Below are 22,505 nucleotides of genomic sequence, written 5' to 3' on the forward strand. Positions count from 1 at the left end.
GTGCGATATTGCATTGAAAAAAAAAGTTATATTATTATTAGTATTATATTATCATCGACATCGTTTGACAGAACACCAGTAGGAATCTTACCGTTAGTAAAACTGGACTCGTTGCATTGTTGTCATGTCAACGATCATTCATCAGCTATTATACTGTTAACTTTATACTTCACCTAAATGCATAAAACGAAGAAAATAATTCCTCCCCTTTTAGGTGGAAAAGCTTGGTTTTGAAAGAGAAGGATATATTTTTAAAATTTTTTGGCTTACAAAAACCAAAATTAATCAAAATCACAATACCGCTTTGGTTTTTTAAAATAAAATTAATATTTTTGCTGAGTGGCGTATTAGCACTTCGACCCGGTTTAAGGTCATTATCCTATCTCGGAGAACACCCAGTCTGACGAGAAGCAAGGGAGAGCAAGACGAGTAAAATTACTAAAAAACACTGTTCATTTTTGAGTAATGATTAAAACCAGTATCTCGCAGGCAACCATACAAGGTATTTTTATTAATAGTTTATGATTTATGTATACTTTAAGTGTACTAGTCCATAATACATTATATCGGTTTACGGCTACACGTGGCCTTAACAAATTTGGGCGTTGGAAAAATTCCTTTTTAAACTGAACTCGTTTAGTTTCTTTTTATATGCTATTTTAATTGCCATGCTTACATCAGCGTCAGTGAAACAGCAGTCTCTTTAGCTAAAGCCACATCTTCTTTCCCATATACTCAGGTCTTTCCTTCCTCCTAACTTACTATGTACAATGGTATTGGCTTGTTATCCCTAGTCCCCTCAGCTGACCATAGGTATCCATGATTCCGCCAATTGGAGTTACCCCGCAAATATATTTCTTCCTTTTCACGACTCAAGAGACTGTCAAAGCCTACCAGCCTGTCTTTGCTTTTAAACTGGCTCTCAGCTCTATTCCTTTTTGCAATTTACACGTTGAGGTATCTGTCAGCGATTTTCCACACTTTTTACTCGATTTCCTGTCCCTCGCATCTAACATAATCCTTCTCTTTAATTTCCTAGTGGCCCATGATATTGCAAATCTTGTTCCTTTTAGTATCCTCAATTACCGACCGTCTCCAATTATTACTGCTATTATTTCTTTTCTTCTGAACGCTGTTTACACTATTTAGATCACTCTTTTTTTTCTGTACATAGATTACATTACTATTATCTTCCACTTCTATATTTATAATACTATGCAACTATTAAACCATTATGTAATGCTATTTTGTTAAATTTCCAATCTACCTTGTAAATTTGAATATAATATTATTATGTAATTGTCCAGTCGTATTCTTATATTAATAAAGGCTATAAAAAAAAACTTTGTAATTATTTAAAAAACAAAAAATGAACGTGCGTGTTCATAATTTATTATATAGGATCACGGCAATACATGACCTTCCTCCAGCTCAGTATTTGGATAGTAACTCAAAAGTACAAGTAGGACAAGTAATTGTAAGGTGATGTCTTTGTTGAAACACATTTTTTTTTAATTCGATAAAATTTAAACATAATATTTTATTATGTGTGCGTACAACATAATAATATGACATGTTTCATCCGTCATTGCTAGACAAACAAACTCGGAGGTTGTAAAACTGACACTGGGTATGATTTTTTTTTTTATGTATTTACCGGTTCAGTCGCTATTAAAAAAAAAAAATTATAATTACAAACGAACGATTCTCGACGAAAAAATGCGAGTGGGTTGTTGCTTTAGTTTTCTAGTAAAAAAAATATATACAAAATAAACTAATCGGTTCGTGTAACGACCGACGTGTTTGTTCCAAGGACTCAACAGACGATTCCTGCTGGCATTACAGATTATGATATTATTGGTAAACGGGTTTCTTACAAGTCTCATATTTAGATACTCGAACCCGAGCGGTAGGTAAGTGCGTTTAATATACATATAAATATATAATTATATTCTTATGATCGTTGCCCAGACGTTAGGATCTAACGATCCGCAGGCATAGCGGTTATATTATACTACTTGTTTACAGGTGGAATGGAAGACACTGTGATGCGACAGTACTATTAATAGCATAATATATTAATTTTTAAAACGCACAATCGTGGTAAATCATAAAAAGTAAAATTTATCACAATGTAACGTATTAAACAAGCGTTCGTATCTTTTGCATACCGAGCGATTCTTTCAGCGCCCCACACTGGTTTTCTCTTAAAATTATTGCTATTTTGTAATTTTTCTATTAACATGGATAATATATGTTGTTGGGCTGAACATAATAAATTTCCTGTCGCAATTTTCATACTTTCAAGTGATAAGAGATGAGAGAAATAGATAAATGATAAGAGAGAAGTGATAAGAGATAAAATATCCATGAATCCAATGTTTTTCCGTGGGGCGCAGAAAATAACTAGACTCTTTTTTAAAATAACTTTGTTTATGTTGTACTGTAAATGACTATATAGACAAAAATCTTTTGTTGGCACTTTCTAGAGCTTTATCGATATTTGAAACTTAAACAGTAACGTACATAAATTATTAACTTCTTGGATTAAGACTAATTTTCTGAAAATGTTGACTGATCTACAGATAGTTGTGAGTAGGAGAAAGGGTGGATTGTAGTGCTATTGCCTATTTTTATATGCACCCACTACTCAATTACAATAGACCACAAACACTACATTTTAAACTTTACTATATATTATGTATATTAGGTTACCATTTAAGTCTCAAAATTTGATTAGGCTCTAGAAAATATTAAAAAGACAAACATTTGATGTAATAAAACATAAACAAAAATTACAACTATTTTAAAAGAAAACAAGAGCTTTAAACGAATTACCGGTAGAATAACATTAAAATCTTAATAACACATCACGTGCTAAAAATAAAATAAAATTCGGCCTTGAAACCAAACAAATAAATAGGGTTGTTTTACTCGTTTGAATATTATTTATCGTTAAATTCGAATGTAGTAAACACTACATTTATTATAGAAGGCGTTTCATCTGTAGAAAGACTTGGATTTCCTCTTGAAATAATTGCAAATTTGTAGTTTTTTTTTTTTTTGAAAGCGGTTTCGTACAAATGTTGTTAAATAGTTTTCTTTAATGACATAACGAAACAATCAAATAACTTAAAAATGTATAAAAAAAATATACATATATCGATTGATTTTTTTTATGTTTTATGTAATCCTGTTTTATTTTTAAGGACATTTTTAATTGTAAAAAAAAAATATATAAAAACTGGTTTTGGTAAAAATATATATAAAAAAACACACAAATTTAATTAACTATTTAAATTAAGAATAATTTTTCGGAAATTTTAACTGGTCTATAATCAGTTTTGGACGATTCCTTTTAAAGTTATACAAGTAAAGAAACTATTTTTATGAAGAATATTTTAATGATAAAAATAAAAATCGCTGAACGAGTTAGTCAATATTTGTTTTGGTAATGCGTTTTTTTTTTTTGAGGAAGTGGAGTGGAAATACTTAGTTGAGTTTTATTTAAGGATTTGCGAGGTAAACAACTTCTTTTAGCACTTTATAAGAGCGTCGACGATTAATTGTATTTAGAGTAGATTTCGGTCTAGCACACAGATTATTTATTTAACTCATACTTGCTCAGACGGCGGTACCGGAAATTGATGTCAACAATATAAGAAAATCCCGTTCGAGCGACGCTTTCAGTCAAACAACAAATTATTACTTGTTATCCGAGTGTTTGCGGTTAATAACTAAAAAAAAAAGCGAGGTAGAACCAAGACCAGCAGCACTGTTTGTTGTAGATAATACTCCCAAGTGTGTTTTATAAGAAGAAGAAAAATAAATGCCGGAAGGGAAAACCCATCGCATGTCGATCGGATAGCGCTTTGTCTGTAAACTTGTCGGTTGCTCTCAAACAATATGCGCGTCATTTCAATTATAAGGAACTGTTGGAGTATGAAGTGTGATATACAAAACACTTAAGTATTTTCTTAGGGCCGGAGACGTTTCTTTTGCAGGCCTGGATACCGAGATAATGTCGTAGCCGTCTCACAATAAGCATCGGCGCGAACCGACTGTCTGTATCCGTCATCCGAATAATACACTATACCACAGTTGAACATCATCAATAATTGATCAATCGCTAATGTTTCGACCGACAGCTGTTGATCGAATTACAAAATTTATATACACAGGGTGTCTTTGGGCTACCCTAATCACAAATTGACAGTCAATAATTTAAGCGAATAGTAAATTGTAAAAAAAATTTGAGCATTACATAATGTAAGACAAAAAAAAATAACGGTAATAAAAATAAGATAATATACAACTATGTCATTAAAAAATATTAGTATTTACTATTTGGCGGTTGATCAGTTACTTAAAATATTTTATTACTCGTCACATTGTCTAAATATTTTAATAAAAAATCGTCCAACTATACAATAACAATTAGTCAATAATTAATCGTCTGTCAATCTTGTTTAAACTAATGAATAAACATTTTTTTTTTAGTAACCGCAGTATCATACATTTGTAGTCATTAAAAAAACAATTTTAAATAAATTGAATCTCTTAATATGATATAACTAATTTATTTATGAATAGTTAGATATTTCATAACATGCATAGTAAGAGTTATCACTAATCTTAAGATCTGAAAATTAGATAAAACGTAGGTCTAGAGTTGTAAGACTATAATATTTATTAAAACATAGTCTATCCATACTTTGGGTTGCCTTAATAGACATCGATTATAGAGGTCAATACTTATGCACATAGTAGTAAATTATAAAAAAAAAATTGAGTATTCAGATAGTAAAAATAGCATTAAAGTAAAATAAATAATAGATGCGTATAAACTACTATGCGCATAAAATATTTTAGTATTTAGTACTATTTAGTGGTCGATCAGTTAGTATAATTTGAAAATTAGTTATGAAATTAGTAATTACTACATTATGAGTACTGATTTTTATTAGTTAATTATGGTGAAATATGTATAATTATTAGTTCTCCTAAAGTAACCGATTTCATAATCGAATCAATTGAAGTTAAGCGGTTTTAATTGGCTCATCACTCATGATAGGTGATTGGTTTTTAATTTTTAATCAGATTATTAGTCGGCTGATAACTTGCAAAATACCATTCACAACATGATAAAAAAACAGTCATATTATTTTATGCATTTTGATTATCCGTCAACTTTGCTTACAAATACAATTATTTCACTAGTCATGTTTAAAAAGTAAGTACCATCGTTTATATGCACCCCATACATAGTACTCACACTGAGTTGAAGACATTTATAAGTACTATTCATCTGGCGTCGCACTTAATCGAATTTGTTTATAGTTACTTAACAGTATGTCAAGACTGCAGAATGACTACTCCCCAGGTGATCGTTCAAAACGTACAGCTACCATAAAAACCCAGATGGTCTCTCCGGGTGTATGTTCCTTGTATATTTTCTTGTAAAACTTTAACTCATGCATTGAATCGGTTTTTTTTTATTTATTCATTCCCGTTGCGTGTAACCTAACGTGGAAGAAAAACTGACCAGTTTAAGCATGATAACATAATCTTAATAATTTTGACAAGAGCGATTTTTAATGATGTTATACGATTAACCTAGTTATAGGAATTTTACAATTAATGCTCAAAAGTTTATAACTTTACTCGAGTATTTATTTTTTTTCTATTCAATGTTAGAGACTTAATTTTAAGTATACTGTGTTTACATAATAATATATACACATAATGTGCATCCTCTTAGTGGCCAAAACGTCGAATTCGTGTTGCCCTCGTTTCTTTTCTCTCTCTCTCTTTCAACTTATCTGCCCGGTTAATAGCGTCAATCGTCGGGGAAGACAATAAAATCCAACGGTTCGTTATTAAATTTAATGATAAGGGGGCATATTATATTGTGCGTTGCCGGTGCTTTCTGATAAAAACAACCGTGCGTTCGGCGAAAACCATAAAAGTATAAAACCGCGTGCAACGTCGTTTGCCGGATATCCGACCAAATGTACCTGGGGAGCGTTGGAAGTCCACCAAAAAGTACACGTGTGTGTGTGCTCGTGCAGTTAAAACGGTGCCCGAGTGCCGACATTGCTAAGATAACGCCAAGGCGGTATAAATAAAAAAAATATACAGCGCTATCCGAATGTTTTTCATCTGATCGACCGCTAAATAGGAAATAGTAATTTTTTTTTATACGCATAGTTGTGCATAAACAAAATATTCATCGATACAGTTAATTAACACTAACTCAATTTTTGGGCAATTGTCTCTGATTAATTTAAACACACATTTTTTTAAAAAACTTAATCTGATTTTATCTAACCTTAAGCCCTAAAACTATATCTAAATAAGATCAATAAAGCATAAAGTGCCACCTCTTCCAGGGGAAAGGGTTTATGATATCTTTTCGGTTTGAATAGTTCATACAAATTTGTAGCTAGTTTGACTGTTTTTTTTTTAAATGTATAACGCGCCTTAGTTTTAAGAATATAAATATGGAATTTTTTGGTATTTTCCTCGAATTTGAGTGGAAATGAGTAAACTAAAAAATACCTTGCAGATACAATTTCTGAATTACTTATAGAGTCGTTACATTAGGATATAGTGGGTCTAGATACAAAAATACAAAGATTTCACTTTATAAAGTTAATCTATAATATATAAACAATACCTTCTCAGCTACGCATTAAAGCTAAACATGTTTAGCTTTAATGCGTAGCTTTAAATGTTTAGCTTTAATAGCAAATTATAATATTAATATTCAACTTGAAAATACAATTGAGTTGTCCAGATGACGTATGTAACCTAATGTATGGACTGATAACCTTATTTGTTTTTATTTAAAGCCTGGCACTAATTATTGCAAAAATAAAAAGGCAAATCACTGGTTGATGGTTATATTCTGATATAAAAAATACTATTTTTAAACCTTCAGATTTGTCGGGGCAACCTTTTCCTAGCATTAAATATATATTATAATATAATATAATACATAAAAATATATTTTTTTAACAGCCACGCGTTATTTTCCAGCTTGTCTCGTATACTATTAGAGATGAATATGAAATTAGAAGGAATGCAATTATATGCACGTTGGAAATACTCGGAAAATGTTTGTATAAATCAACCTTTTTCTGCCACTCTGACATTGCCACTTATTTGAAATCCTATTTCGCTATCACACCTACCTGCGGAATATTTTTGCATTTAAATGGAACTATTTCGAATCACTTAGTTTTCATATATTTTGTCATGTGCATAATTATGTATACGACATAACGTTGACAATGACGGATGGTAATGATAAATAATAATATAATAAAGTACGAACTAAGCGTATGACTAATGGCGAATGAAAGAAAAAAAATGTTGTTATTAACAAGCAATTTGATGTTACTTAAGTTGAATTTCATAAAACGAAATACTTGTATTCGATAAAAATAAAAATAGTTTTATTCAAACCGTACATTACAGTGTTTAAGTTTTCCAATAGAATAATTGTTAGGTTAGGTTAGACAAAAAAATCCTTATTATATATAATGACCAAAAGTAATAATGTTCACGTTCAAGTTAAAAAAAAATATTATTTTGAAAGGTATAAATTAAAAGGTTCCTTTTAAAATCGAGTACATATTATTTGACATGCTCATTAATGAACAAAATGGCACAATGAAAATAACTACCAGCGAGGTAGACTGTAAAATGTTATTAATTAACATCCGCATAATATAATCCATCCGCACTTTCTTCCTCGCCTAAACTTAAAATGCTCTCAACTCAAAAAGCGTTTATTTAAAAGTCATTATTTCCATTCAGCGTTATGCGATTTTAATAGACGATTAAAATTTTTTTTTGTTGCTTTATTTTGACTTTTAACAATAGCGTTCCCTATAAGAATGCCGTTGGAAGATGATATAATTTTTTCTTAAATAATAAATATTAAAAAAAAACATTTTATTTGAAATTTTTATTGGTTACATAATTGTTTGATTGAAATCATTACTGCTACAGCAATTCGGATCACCCTGTACATATATAATGTACAAGCACGTGAACATGTTTCCCTCCAAGATGAATGTGACCTTAAGAATATCACGCGAGCCCATTATTTATCAGCAGCTTTGTGTTGCAGGCACAGCCCGGGATGGTGTATGAATTATTATTGTTGTTATTACTATTCAAAACAATTTTACCGCCCATTAAAGATCCTGTTAAGACAAATCATTATCACTTTTTATGAACAAAGCCCGACAGACGGGCTGGGCTGGTTGAAAACTTAAATTATATTCAAATACGTTTAAAGTCCAAGACGGGTTTTTCATTAATAATGTGAGCACATTAGTGTTAATTAGTAATTAATTACTAACTCGATTCCACCGATTGGGTAAAAAAGAAAACAACATTTTCTTTGGTAATATTTCCGAGTTGATCATGACTTGTCAACAGAGAGTCTTCGCACTTACAGCAGCTAGTACAGGGTTATCTATGACTCAGTCAAACCCAGTTTTTTGAATTATTATTTTTCATAATTTCATAGTTCTTATAGTTAAGGTCAGATTTCATATATTTTTCAATAATATCACCACATCGCTCGTATGTTAAAACTCTACTTTAACGATTAAGTATGCATTTTATTTACTTCTAACCACTTTTGGATAATTCACTTTTTATATATAATATAAGCAATTTTAATAATATATATATCACACTTAAGTTGTGATACTGTTTGTGAATACGAGTTTGAGAAATTATAACTTATTTAATAGGTTTACATTTGAAATATTCTAAATATTCCCAAGTTAGTGCATACTAACCTAACCTAACCTAACGGGATTCTAAAATTCTGGTTTTAGAGGACATAATATGCTGAGCTAGAACTGTAGGCCAGACCCCCTCTACGGTAATAATGTATACATTTAAGTATGACTCACCCCATCCGATGGCCATGTAAGTCCGAAGTCGAAGCCGGTCTGGGAAAAAAGTATCCACGACCAGTATGAACAGATACATGCCTGTAAAATAAACATTTATTGACTTACTAAATTTAGTTTAAAGCTTAAGACTTTTTTTGGGAGGACCTAACCTAACCTAATCGTAATACAACATTAAATGAAATATCTTCATACAAATTATAGGTAATTATTTGAATGAATCATCACCCTGTAGATAGCCTTGCTCGTCCGTTAAGACTAATCAGCTATAATTTCTGCCGTCAATATTCAGCAAATGGTAATATTTCCCGCAACAGCTGTTGGTCGTTTATCTATTTGGTTTCGGTTAACTCTACACAAAGTTTTCTCTGCCAGAAATCGAGTACGCCGTTTATTTAGGACTATAGTGATAATACTATTCTAATTCGATCCTAATGGATGAGTTTGTATTTGTTTACCTTCGATGAAAGCCCAAAAGTAATTCGTCACCGTGAAATAGTACAAAGGTAACGCCACCATAAGACATTCCTCTACACCTGCGTCGAATAGAATCTGTTAAAACAATAACAATTCAACATTTTATTGTGATTAAATTAAAATTTGTTTTTTTTTTTTTACAATATAAGATAATACTCTAATTTGTATCTTTTTAATTTTTTTAACAATTTTAAAACATAAATGGTTACCTATATAGATATTTAAATAACTTTTTAAACTAATAATAATTCTATGAAAATACTGACAGGTCGATAATCAGTTATGGATAATTAATTTTTAAACTTTAATAACTTTAAAAGCAACTATCCAACACCTACTATCGACCAAAATGAAAATGTTTAGAAAATTATTTTGAATTTAAAAAGCTAATTGAATATAAATAGGTACGTCACGGTTTAAGTTTAAATGTCAAATACTATTTAAAGAAAAACTGAATCATCCTGTGTATTGATATAGGTAATATTGATTTGTATCGACTTACCGTGTAAGTTATTATCCACATGATGGCGGACAACAGATACGAAGCCATCAAATTCATATGGATTTTGTTCCTCAGGCATTTCAATTCTCTACAAACAACCGACATTGCAACAATAATATTATTATTATTCAAATGCATAATAATATAGCGGTGGTGCTAGTACAGGGCAGAGGAATATACACAGTGTTATGTTAACCGGACGCAGACACTTGGCGGTAGTACTCACTTGAACTTGTAGAACACGATAATGGCTAACGAAGTCATTATGACCGACAAACAATGGCCGGCTATGTAAAGGTAAATTATAGTGTTCACCGTGCCCTCTTCATCGTCCGTCGGGACCACGGGGATGATGAGCTCGGTCAGTGGTTGTTCGCATTGGCTAAAATCGGTCAGACCCCAAGTCCGGTTCTCGTAGCAAATCCGGCTGGCGTTTTCTAAAAAAAAAAAAAATCCAAAACAATAAACATCCGTGTGTACAAAGTTATATAGCCCTCCACAGATGTACAGAAAGTGCCAATTAAAGTTTTTTTGAATGCCAGTGTCTAGTGGATAATATTTGTTTGTAGAGTTGGGCCAGAACAATTATATTATTCTAATCTACTTAATGCAATAAAACACAATTGCCATTTGTGAAAAAATGCATTTTGAGTCCATCTGTTTCATATTTCTTCATTGTGGTATCACAGACTGTATGAAAACAGATAGCTCATTGGGCATGTAAACAAAAACCGCATGACCTCACATGATTCAAAATGAAATCAGTTTGTCTGCATACAATTTCATAAGATTATCACGGATTACATAAAACAAATTGTCGTTCTTGTCATGGTAGACTGACTCGAAATTCCAATCCAGAAATACATTTAGAGTAAGTGATACATTAGAATTATTCATATAAAAACACTTAAGCACACCTGTTTTGTTTTACCAAAATGTCTAGTTTTCTATTCAAAAATCAACAGTCTTCAAATCTACTTCCGGGACCTTTTGAAAATGCGACCAACAAAATGTATCATTATCTATCCGTAATGGCTAAAAATGTAGCCGGTCAATATTTATCTTAAATATATTATGGTAAACTATTTAAACCCACGTAGGTACGTTAAATACAGTCAATCTAAAAAAAAGTAGACTATAATTGTATGATAACCGTTAACTAAACGAACGTTAGATGAAGATCTAGTGATATAAAATATCGTTGTTGTTTGTGCACACATTACGCACATCATTACTGTGAGAATAATGGACTGTTTTTTCTTTCTTTCTTTTCGTAATGCTCTTTTCGAAATAAAGGACCCCGGAGGAGTGGTCTTGATAGTAGGGGAAAAAAACGATAGAGAGAGAATAGCATGCAATAGCCTGGGCGTGTTATACGTGAAGAAAACCTATAGAGACAGCCAAGAGTGGTTTTCACGATGAATGTGGAAGGGAAAATAAATAAATGGAGCTCCAAAAAATATCGTCGGTGCTAAGGTAATTGAAAATGATACATGCCGTACGCTATGTGTGTGTGTGTGGGGACGTTTTAAAAGATGTGAATCTTTATGACAATAATACAGAATGACCCTCTTCCCCAAATGTTTGGGAGAAAACATGCCGTGAATAAAGAACAAACAGTGTATATTTTTAAGTTGAAAATGATATGTTTCGATTAAACATTTTAAGGTGTTAAAGTTTAAAATTTAGAAAGTATGTTTAAACTTCAATAGCTTTATGGGCAGGTATTGAGTGTTAAATTACCTTAAACGGACCACCCTGTATTAAAATTATAGTCCGAAAAATAAGGATATCATATTGTACAATGTGGTAAACTTTTTAAATATAAACTGTTTTGAGGATAACTGAATTTGACAAATATAAACTATACAAAAAAATACCGTATATATATATATATATATATATTATATAATAATTTATTTATGAAATACAATTACTGTTTTTTTATAAGCCGCCCAAGTCATACCTACTGCACGGATTTGTATTAATAATTAAGTAAAATTGATTAGGTACACATAGGAATTGTTAATTAAAATTGATCCGGTTCGCTTAAGTCCTGGATATTTTGAATTCTCTGATATGTGATATTGCTTAGTACAATATACTCATCACAAATATGTGGGAAACAGCAATATGTGTTACCTATACGTTTAGCGGAAAGTACCTAACATTGTATTCAAGTGCTTTATATTCCTATATACAGTTGTAATATATGTTTTGCTTTGTAACCCAAGTCCGGGGATAATATCAGACATCAAAGCTAGTAATAAATTATACACGGGTAATCGAATTTCAATAGTACTCTTTGACTCTGATACCAGATGTGCCCGTTTTGAAACGCTAAATAATAGCATAAATCAATAATTTCAAGACGAAAAACAAATTCGAAAGAGAATACATACTTATTAAAATACGCCTAAAAACGTAATCGTGCTTTAACATTTCTGGCTTCGGCTGTTTAAAATGTCACGAATTTTTATTTTTTTACTGTATTTTGGTTTTTTCCAAACGAAATTGTCTCTGAATAAAGTTCACCGACAAAACAACAACTAGTGATGGACGTTTTATACACCAACGAAACCACCGGAGACCATACACAGGTGTCGTTCCAATTTCTCAGTATACTATGTTCACATAGTTACAACAAAATGACAGTTGCAATAAATGAGGTTTACCGGTATTTCGACATGAGTGTTTTTTAGCCACTGTCAATTTCGAAAGGTTAATTTGTACATAAAAAACAATATTGTGACAGGCACATGACATTGCAACAACTAGATTCGAAAAACAAATTCGAAATCTGGTTTAGCAGTATTGTTAGTATACCATTTACATATTGTTATTAAACATGTTAATAAATAAACTTTTTTTATATATAATTTATTTACACCGGTAATGGACCAACGCTGGAAGTATATTATTATTATTATGAGTACTTATTATTCGTTTAATAATAATAATATGCTCTACCTCGCACATCGCCAGAAGGTAGTGTGAAAAATCATATCATGAAACGCTAACTAATTGGTAATAAATTCTAATGCGTACAAAGCACTTGATTATCGATTGGAGGCAAAATAATGTAAAAAAACGCCCATTTTATCTGAACATTATAATATGTTGTTTACTTTTAGCTGATAATGAAATGTTTTTAAAATGATGTGCTTAATAATGATGTTAATAACAGTAATGTCTACTATATTGTATTCTTAATATTCCGAACAGTACCAGGTATTAACTATACCGAGGAAATCGTTTCCTTTTTGAGATTCTATAATATGATATTCTGAACTTTGCAGTTATACTCGGAAAGCGTGGTTCCCAATACATAATAAGGATAGTATATAGGGTATATACACACCTCCGGGTTTTCTGGGTATTTAAATTATCGAGTCTGAAGGGTCTGTGTACACTTCTATATAAATAAAAGCCAGTACAATCGCGTCGGAGCAAAGTAGGGCGGGGAGATGCGGTCACGGGTTCACAGGAATTATTGTAATAAACGCTTCGGTGCATAGCTGCAGACGGTATAAGTAGAAAAATCAATAAAAGCTATAATAGTATGCTAACCTTTGTACTTCGAGTACTGAGGAGGATACCATTAGAGTTGAAAGTATAATGAATACACCTGTTTGTACACCGATTTAAGGAACTAAAAACACATGATCCCATTTGAAAAATAAAGTCTATTCATTTTTTTTTATGTATAAGAGACGAAGATCAACAATTTCAAAGTATTGAAAAATGTAATAAAATATGTATACTAATATTAGTATTTTCTGAAAAAAATAGTGTCTTACATCAGATGGATCACGCTGTTGTGTGTGACATTTATACTGGCACTTCTCTGTTGACGTACTTGGATTAACATGGTATAAATAATAAATATGTTGATATGTAAAACTGTCGAGAATACCGCGAGACACGTTTATATTGTAGATATTTCTGTGTTAGTACATAAGTGTTATTATTATTCAAAACAGTTAAGGTTACCCTCGTATAGCTGGTGGAGGGTCGGTTGAATAATGGGCGCAGATAAAAATCATCATACATTACTCCAACGTTCTTCCCGTCCTTAACTTTAGACTTAACAATATTTATAAAAGTAATTGTCCAAAACTTGTTTTCGACCAGTCAAAATTTCCAGGAAATTATATTGAATTCAAATATATTAAAGTAATAAATATGTTTCCATTTAAAAAAATAGCTTAAGTTCTTAAGAGACGCGTTGTGGGATTAGGACTATATTTTTGATAAATATATCAAATTTGGGTGAGCTATTAACTATAAGAATACTTTAAGAACGATTTTGAAAACTCTTAATATCTTCTGGCATATTGAATCGGTCAAATCAGTGTGAATATTAAAAAAAACTACCTATGTGTTGTACGTCACATTTTAAGACGTTTGTATCGAGTGTTATTGCAGAGGTACCTCTAGAGGTTAATCGTTTTGTACAGTGTTAAACGATATAACTCATAAACGATGTTTACATGAAAATAACAAAAAGTGATAGCCAGATTTATGATTTGCTGGTTTGATGTGCGCGTTCCGAATAAATTAGCCAATAACCTGCTCAAGTTACATCCGCAAAAACCGCTCTTGGCAAAGCTGTTTACATGGCGTTAGGTGAGTCACGCGCAACCAAAGTCTATCATTAAAAGTATTTCTATTATTATTGTTGTTGTTATAATAAAATAGGTACAATAATATCAATTATCCCGGACGCAAATAGATAGGCAAATTAAACGTGTCGCGTTCCCGCCGACAAATTTTAAATTGTTACTTAGTGTGTGTGTATATTAACAGTGTACACTCATAAAAACAATTATTTAACAGTATCATTTTTGCTAAAAAAAAATAGGAGTGAATTAAGAACTTTCTAGGAGCCTTTTGGCTTCCAGCTTGGAATCCTCATTTCAATGTCAACAACTCTTTGAAAAGTGTTGGTAATTTTTTTAAAGCCGTATTGAACGGTTTAACAGGATTATTTCGATCCAAGCGGATGTAAAACCTTTGGGAATTGGTTTTGTTGCGAATTTGCGTTAAGTCGTTATTGAAAACAACCAATGGACGATAAAGGTACATACGGTTAATTGAATATTTTCTGTACCAGTTGAGCTACACCTATTTCCTACTTTAGTGTGTTAAAACGCGGCCGATTTTACTTGCGTTGAATACATTAACATTGATCGTTTTATGGTATATAATATCAGAAATAAAAAATCCCCCTTACTACGAGTGGCCCCTCGGTATACTTAATTCGACGGTGAACAAGTAAATAAAAATACTATAAAGAGGTGCCTATTTAACTCACGAGACAAATGTATGTATTGTATAAAAATTCCAAGTAACACGTTTTGGCGTAGCGTCGTTTTGAACATGTACTTACATTTTGTATATTTTTAATTATATTTTATGTAAGTATGTTTTGAAATTAAATTAAACTCAATGCTATGTATAGTGTATGTTCAAAGATAAAAACAAACCGTTGCCTTTGGTCGGTTTGGATTTCGTTTAAACCGCAAATGTCGACACCATCTTTTGGTGTTAGTTGATCGCCGGTTGAGTTAAAGAGGGTAGGCCTTGCCAAAATGTCGAACCTCAGAGTTATTTTACTTAACCACCGAAGTCGATTACTTGTAACGTCAATTCCGGCCGCAATGGTCGGCCTCTTTATATTATGTTTACTTCAGATTTCCAACATCATTGTTATTAAATGATTCCTAACCATTTGTTAACCACCCCCGCAAACCGCAGCGATTGAAATCCATAACTGTTCGAACAACGCCTAAAAACAAACCGCCTACCTCGTCAGACTTAAAAAAACTTTCTATTTTTTTTCCATAGCTCTATCGATTTTAAAAACATAAACGATATCGTACATATTTAATTAACTTTTTATGTTAACATTAATTAGCTGAACATTTTGACTGGTCGATAACCGGTTTTGGATAATTACTCTTAATGGTACCGAAGTTTAAAATGTTATCTGCGCGCGTTGCTTAACAGCACTTCACCTCCCGCCTTAACTCTAATAATTTGTTTAACGGGGTTTAAACAGGAAGTTAGGTATAGAAAAATGTTTAATAAAAAACAAATTTATAGTCTATAATAATTATACAGCGAGTTTAGTACTTTAAACAAAAGTCTAAACTATTAAATTTGGAGAAAAAAAACTGCCAAATCATTGGCACATAACTTCCTCAAAAATCAATAATTGTTCTCATTCAAATCCAAAAAATCACTAAATCAGTCAATTGCCACCGAAATTTAATCAGACCATCTAAGCAACTAAACAAACTTACTGATGAAATTTTAGAGGAAAATTTTTCACTTTGCTGTAAATTCGTGCTAATCCGTTCTGACAAACGGCTAATGAACGATACAATTATATGGTTACTTGAATATTTTCTATACCAGTTGAGCTCTGGGCTCTATATTCGGTTCACTAGTTTAACTGGTCCGAGCCATAAGCATCAGCAGTGTCACGGCTAAAACAAACATATATGAAATTCTGCCTAACAAATCGGTTGGTTATGGAACTTGACTTAATCGGCATCTATATATGTATTTCCAGATAAAAAACCAAATTAATGGCCAAACATTAATCTTTTTATGGTATAAAACCTCAGAATTAAAAAAAAATAATCCCCCTTACTACCAATTGTCACTGGGTATACTTAATTCGACAGTGAACAAGTAAATAAAAATACTATAAATAGATACCCACTTAACTCACGCAACAAATGTATGTCTACCATATAAATTCCACTTAACGTGTTTTGCCACTGTGTCGATTTAAACCTGTACTTACATTTTGTACTTTTATAATTATATTTTATATAAGTATGTTTTGAAAATCATCAATTAACATCATAATATATACTTAAGTTAAAAGAATAATTATTTTTTTAATTTGCTCGATTGACATTGGACTTGGACAATCAAGCACATAAAATAATAAAATAATAAAAATATATTTTACGACACAGGGTGAGTATGACCTGTTAAATGAGATGCATTGCATATTGTATAAAGCAATATTATATTGTTTGACGAGCCAAGTAGGTACAGGTGTGTTTACAGGGTGATCGATCTGACACTTATTTTCTCTGAAAATGTGACTATTTTAAGACAATTGTTTCGATAAATATTTTAGTATACTTTTCAACGCTTAGAATTGTCTTCATCTTCATCCCTTATCCGTGAAAGTAGTATGGACATTATTTTTCAAATGGGAACATGAGTTTTTAATTCCATAAATATGCAGACACGGCATTTTAAAGGATATTAGCGTTCGAATTTTTAATTTTCAACAATTTGTTAGTTTGCTATGACTAACATGTTGTGTCTGCATTTTTATTGAACTAAAAGCACATGTTCCCTTTTGAAAAAAACGGCAGTCCGTAGTTGTTATAGATATAAAGGATATAAATAAACTATTTTGAAAGTATTGAAAAACATAGTAAAACATATACCTACGAGTATATGCAAAACATATTTTCTTAAATATCCTTAAATATTTTCCGGGAAAGTGAGAAAGATTAATCACCCTGTATACCTTTCATACTATAATAAATGTGTATTTTTTTAAATCTGATCATAGCAATCGAGTCGCCAATCGATACGAACATTTACCGAGTTATATATTATTTATTATTCTCACAAAGCAACTCCTCGATGACATTATTGATAAATTTTTGGCACACTTTATAAATTATGTAATGTTTGTAAAGATAACCGAATAGACCTGCATTGTGTTTTACACAGCTTGCTGTTTTTCAAATCGAAATTCGTGTTTATCAACTGCAGTTAAAGGAGTAAGAAATCAAAAACAATGACTTGAAACGGTCAAGTGTCAACTTTGTGCAATAACCACAACCAAAGGCAAAATCCTCTAAAATTATAACATTTTACCGTTTAAGTGGGTGTTAAAAACAATAACGGAATAAATATTATAATGTTATGTAGAAACTTGTAAAAAGAATACTGTATTAAAATTTGTCCGCTATTAAAGCGGTTTTTGTCTCATACAGCATACCAATCCCGTTGCGAATGTGTTGATGAAAACGTTATTAAAAAACAATAATACAATTTAAAAAATATTAGTTACTTAATGTCAATCAAGTTCAAGAAATGTATGTAAACATAACCAGATCGAACTTGTATTTTTGGTTTTTTAATTTCTATTCTGTTATATCGAAACAAAATAATATGTAGATTGCCAATTAAATAGCGAAAAACATAATAAAACCAAAAATTTAACCTAACGTTATTTTTTGGTGGCGTCTAAGTCTTAGCTGGTGTCCCAAGACCGGTCGAGCAAATTAATATCGTGTCAAAAAATAAATTATTTTAAAACTCGTTTTCAGGCAGCTCGATACTAGTTTTAAGTAGTAATTCTTTCAATGCATACATATTGTCTTAAGTCGTTGTAATAAGAGGTCTGAAAATGTATTGGAATCGATTATCTCAACGCGAGACACTCACATTTTCTTGTAATGCTCTTTTATGTGCTCTTTTTGAGTAATGCAAGCAAATAAAGAAACATTATTCACTCCAAAAGTAGTTATCCAAAACTGGTTACATTTTTTTGGGTAAATTATTCTTCTTATAAAAAAAGTTTATTAAATATATATAAAGTTACAAAAATTGAAAAAGCTCTGATAGCACTAAAAAAAGTGATTAATTATACTGGTTTTATAGTGCTATGCAAAATATGAACAATTTTTTTTTTCAAAATAAAAATCACATAATTGCAACTAAAAAAATGAGTGTCTTGTTTTTATTGAATCACTTTGTGTAACCAATTTTGCATTTATAGCTTCAAAACGAAAATATATGAAAAATACACAATATTAAAATAGTAAAATAATAATTATCATTGGCATTATCTGTTTATACATTTTCTTTTTAGATCATTGACTACCGTGACGATTGCCAACTCTCGAGGTCAAACTATAGGCCTTCCGTATAATTTTTTTTTTTTTTTGCTTAAGTATTGCTCATTAAGTATATTATAATACCATCATAAGGAGGAAAAATACAGTCTAACCCGGATATCGACCGGTCTGCAATCTTAATCCATTCATTCCAAGTTATCACTATCAGCTATTTTGGTAACCACTACATACCTGACGGGTACTTTATTGGTTACTTTAAATCTATAGTTACTTTTTTTTTAATTAGACCCCCCCCGGCCAAAAAAAATTACACTTTGATCTAAGTGAAATTCTAAGGTTGCTCAATGTGTATAGTAACTAATTGTGTCATTAATTGTGATGTTTAACATACTTGTTACATCGTACTTCAATCCTTGCAATTCGGCAAAACACGGCTGGTAAGCAATGTTGCCCCGTTGTGTTGGCGGCCAACATATTAGTGTATCCGAAGAGGCGTTGCATCCATTCCAGTTCAGATAGTCGGTCATCCGGTACAAAGACCTGCATTTTGCGGCAGCCTAGAAATCATTGGAATCATATGGAATCGCTATAGCTTGAGTTTTAAACGGGTAGACCTAGTTGTATGCAAATTTTTTCCCCCACCCTATTCCAAACGGAAGGAGCTGGCCGTTGTTCTATCTACTCGGCCATGATAACTACATGAAATACATTATTTATACAATCCAACCTATTTCTTACCAAGTCGATCATGTGGGAATTCGCAAACAGTCCTTCTGTAATAATCGTACTTACTTCTTCGTTTTGTATCCAAGTACTATTGATAATATCCATGTCGATTTTTCATACTGAAACGTTCAATGTGGTGCTACGGCACAAACAATAGATCTGAAACGGATACAAGATAACAATTAGTGGTAATCAGTTGACGAATATGGAAAATATACAGTATTTCCCATAGGCCTAGGTTAGGTTGGGTTAAACCTAAAATAAATGATAAAGACTAATGTTAAGGCTAAATATTTATTTTCTTCTCCGGCTAATGCTTTATTTATGGTTGTGGTTGTTGTTGTTACTATTTAAATTTTCATAAAAAAAAAAAATAATTCAACATAAAAAAATCAGTCTTCAGTTATAATGCAAACATTATAGTTGTGAACTGTCCAATATAATGTCATTCCATTTGCATTCAGTTCTAAATATATTACTACTCAAAAGTTATTTGTCTTGACAACGTTCAATTTCGGTTCACCGACTACACACATCTATTATTATTGAATAATAGGCCGCATGTAAGTTTCTCTAACTTGAATCCTACTTGGCGTAATCCACTAAAATATTCACTTTGAAAGTTTAACTAAACGTACCGAGTTACTTAATATTATAAATCATGCTACAATGGTACAAGTTCAAAACTTCATACTTGGCAAGAAGGTGTCAAACCATGTCAGACAATCATGGCGTTTATCAAAACAAAAGTTCCTACGCCGAAAATAGCTTTTAAAATATTAAGTTATGTAGTATAATTAGATATGTTCTATTGGATTTAAATAAATTACTACTATCAACATACATGGTATTATAATTTGGATGTACAAAAGTAATTGTCTAAAGTTACTTAATACTAATGCTGCTGACATTAAGTAATTGATTATCTATTTTTAAAGATTTTCCGAGTAATTAATTTGATATTAGCAGAGCGTATTACTGATATTTACAATCGGTTTTTAATTGTTAAACAATACATATTAATGTAACGTAGATTTGCTTAGGTAAAAATCACGCGTCTACTTGAGATGTTTTTAAATCCTCATTTTTGTTATGTTGTCATATATTTCACCAGACTGCTTGGAAATTAATAAAAGACAACAGTTTGATATAAAATTCAAGTCTGGTGTGGTGACATAATAAAGTTTAGATTGAATTCGAAATGACACTTCTATACTACAGCAAGACATCTGTCTGTATAATATATCTATATATTCACTAAAGGTATACATAGTATGTATTACATACTATTGTAGCAGATACAGCATTAGAACCGTATTGGAAGTGACAAAAAAAAACGTCCCCAAAAAGAATTATTGTCATCTGATTTGGGCATTTGAGTGCTGTATAAAGATCTTTGGCGAAATTGGCAATTTCAACTTGTCACGATACGTGTGTACCTACCTAACTTGTCCTATTTGGTAATGACACCGTGAAAAACCGATTCGGTGTTTTTTAAATAGTATATTTTGGCACTATGTACAACATGGACGTTATTATTCCTTTGAAATCGATATTCGTGTTTAATGTATGAAAATACAATATATTATACTTGTATTTGAATTATCATTTTTATATAATATCCGGGCGTTACAATAAATAGCATAAATTAAAATAATAACAACAATGTGAACATCTTCGAATCAAAACAAGTATGAATTATCAATAACTACATTATACATTTGACCAGTTGCTTTGTATTCTATCCCATAAAAAAATAGCATAAATGTATTACAATATAATATATATATATATTTTTTTCTTTTCCATAGTTTAAAATAAACTGGTTGTTCTAATATTTTATTCTCCGAGAAGAGGTGCCGGTAAGGTTAGGATTTGAACACAGTTTTTACTGCAAAATGTTTGTAAGTAGTTTTATTTTTTATAAACAGCTATGTATAATTGCACTATATAGTATTGATTTTGGATTAAATTATGCAAAACATTTTACGCCCAAAACGGTAAGTACGACTAAAACGTCTCTTTATGGAAATTCGCGTACAAAAGCGCTCCGGTAGTTGTAAAAATAATAAATTATTATTATTGTAATGACCGAGTAAATATTTGGTTATCGGTTTGGAATTTATAAACGGTTTTTTTTTTGTTACTGACTGACATTTAAAAAAATACAAACAACATTACCGTACACTAACGGTCGCAAGATGTACCCGATAGAATAAATAAAAGTATTTTTTTTTTATTTACAAATCGGTTAAGACTTTTGGGCAGATTAAACTCGAGTCTAAGTGTTATTGTGGAAACAATTTGGCATTTTTTTTTTCCAGATGGAAATACCGTCGTCGGATTAATTTTGATTTGTATATGGAAATGGGTCGGGGCCGTCGACAGGAAAAGGTTAATCGGATGAACAACAACTGTAATATTGTTGTATGACCTAAATATTGTACACCAATTATGCGTGCACATACATTAAAGGTTCTGGGAAAACCCGAAGTTACCTGTGCGTTTCGGTTTTGCTTACCGGCTCGGTAAACAACACATAAATTAATAGTAGAATTAAAGAAAACAAATGAACTATTCATTGGATTAGGTACACACACCGAAGACCGATTAGCCGAACAATCATCATCCGACCACTTCCTACACACAACTAGATAATAGTCCATTTTATATTATTAATGTTGATTTCGTTCGGTAAATAAGCAATAAAAAAATACTTACAAACGCCCGTCGGTCGTGCCAATCGTTTTCAATTAAAATAGGTCGCTAGTTCGTTTGATAAACGATAAATGATAATCGCATACCGTCGACTCGACAAACGTGTATTGTCAATGAATGAATAATCATGAATGAATTTTTAATCGAAAACAAAAACCTAAAGGTTATTCGAAACCGTTCTACATATTATCCTAATACCAATATAATATTGTATATATGCATTAAATTTTTTTTTCT

The 22,505-nt window shown here is 31.3% G+C and overlaps 1 protein-coding gene across 3 annotated transcripts in view; it reads right to left on the reverse strand.

Annotated features, from left to right (window-relative positions):
- The window catches only part of LOC126842581 (diuretic hormone receptor-like), a 34,022-nt gene that overhangs the window by 5,517 nt on the left and 6,000 nt on the right, over positions 1 to 22,505 (reverse strand). For 2 of the 3 annotated variants that reach the window (XM_050579638.1, XM_050579630.1), the window contains exons 2-7: positions 19,617 to 19,709; positions 19,216 to 19,381; positions 10,145 to 10,355; positions 9,919 to 10,006; positions 9,398 to 9,491; positions 8,940 to 9,020 (exon numbers count right to left, since the gene is read on the reverse strand). In XM_050579638.1, coding sequence (XP_050435595.1) covers positions 8,940 to 9,020; positions 9,398 to 9,491; positions 9,919 to 10,006; positions 10,145 to 10,355; positions 19,216 to 19,381; positions 19,617 to 19,655 — 679 coding nt within the window. In that variant the 5' untranslated portion in view covers positions 19,656 to 19,709. Of the gene's footprint in view, positions 1 to 8,939; positions 9,021 to 9,397; positions 9,492 to 9,918; positions 10,007 to 10,144; positions 10,356 to 19,215; positions 19,382 to 19,562; positions 19,710 to 22,505 lie in introns of all 3 variants that reach the window. The other variant, XM_050579623.1, reaches the window with a different exon arrangement.

The sequence above is a fragment of the Adelges cooleyi genome, unplaced genomic scaffold (assembly GCF_023614345.1).
Source record: "Adelges cooleyi isolate 19-005CV unplaced genomic scaffold, UGA_ACOO_1.1 ACOO_flye_CR_arks_rails_tigmint_CR_PRNA_108, whole genome shotgun sequence".
Lineage (NCBI taxonomy): Eukaryota > Metazoa > Arthropoda > Insecta > Hemiptera > Adelgidae > Adelges > Adelges cooleyi.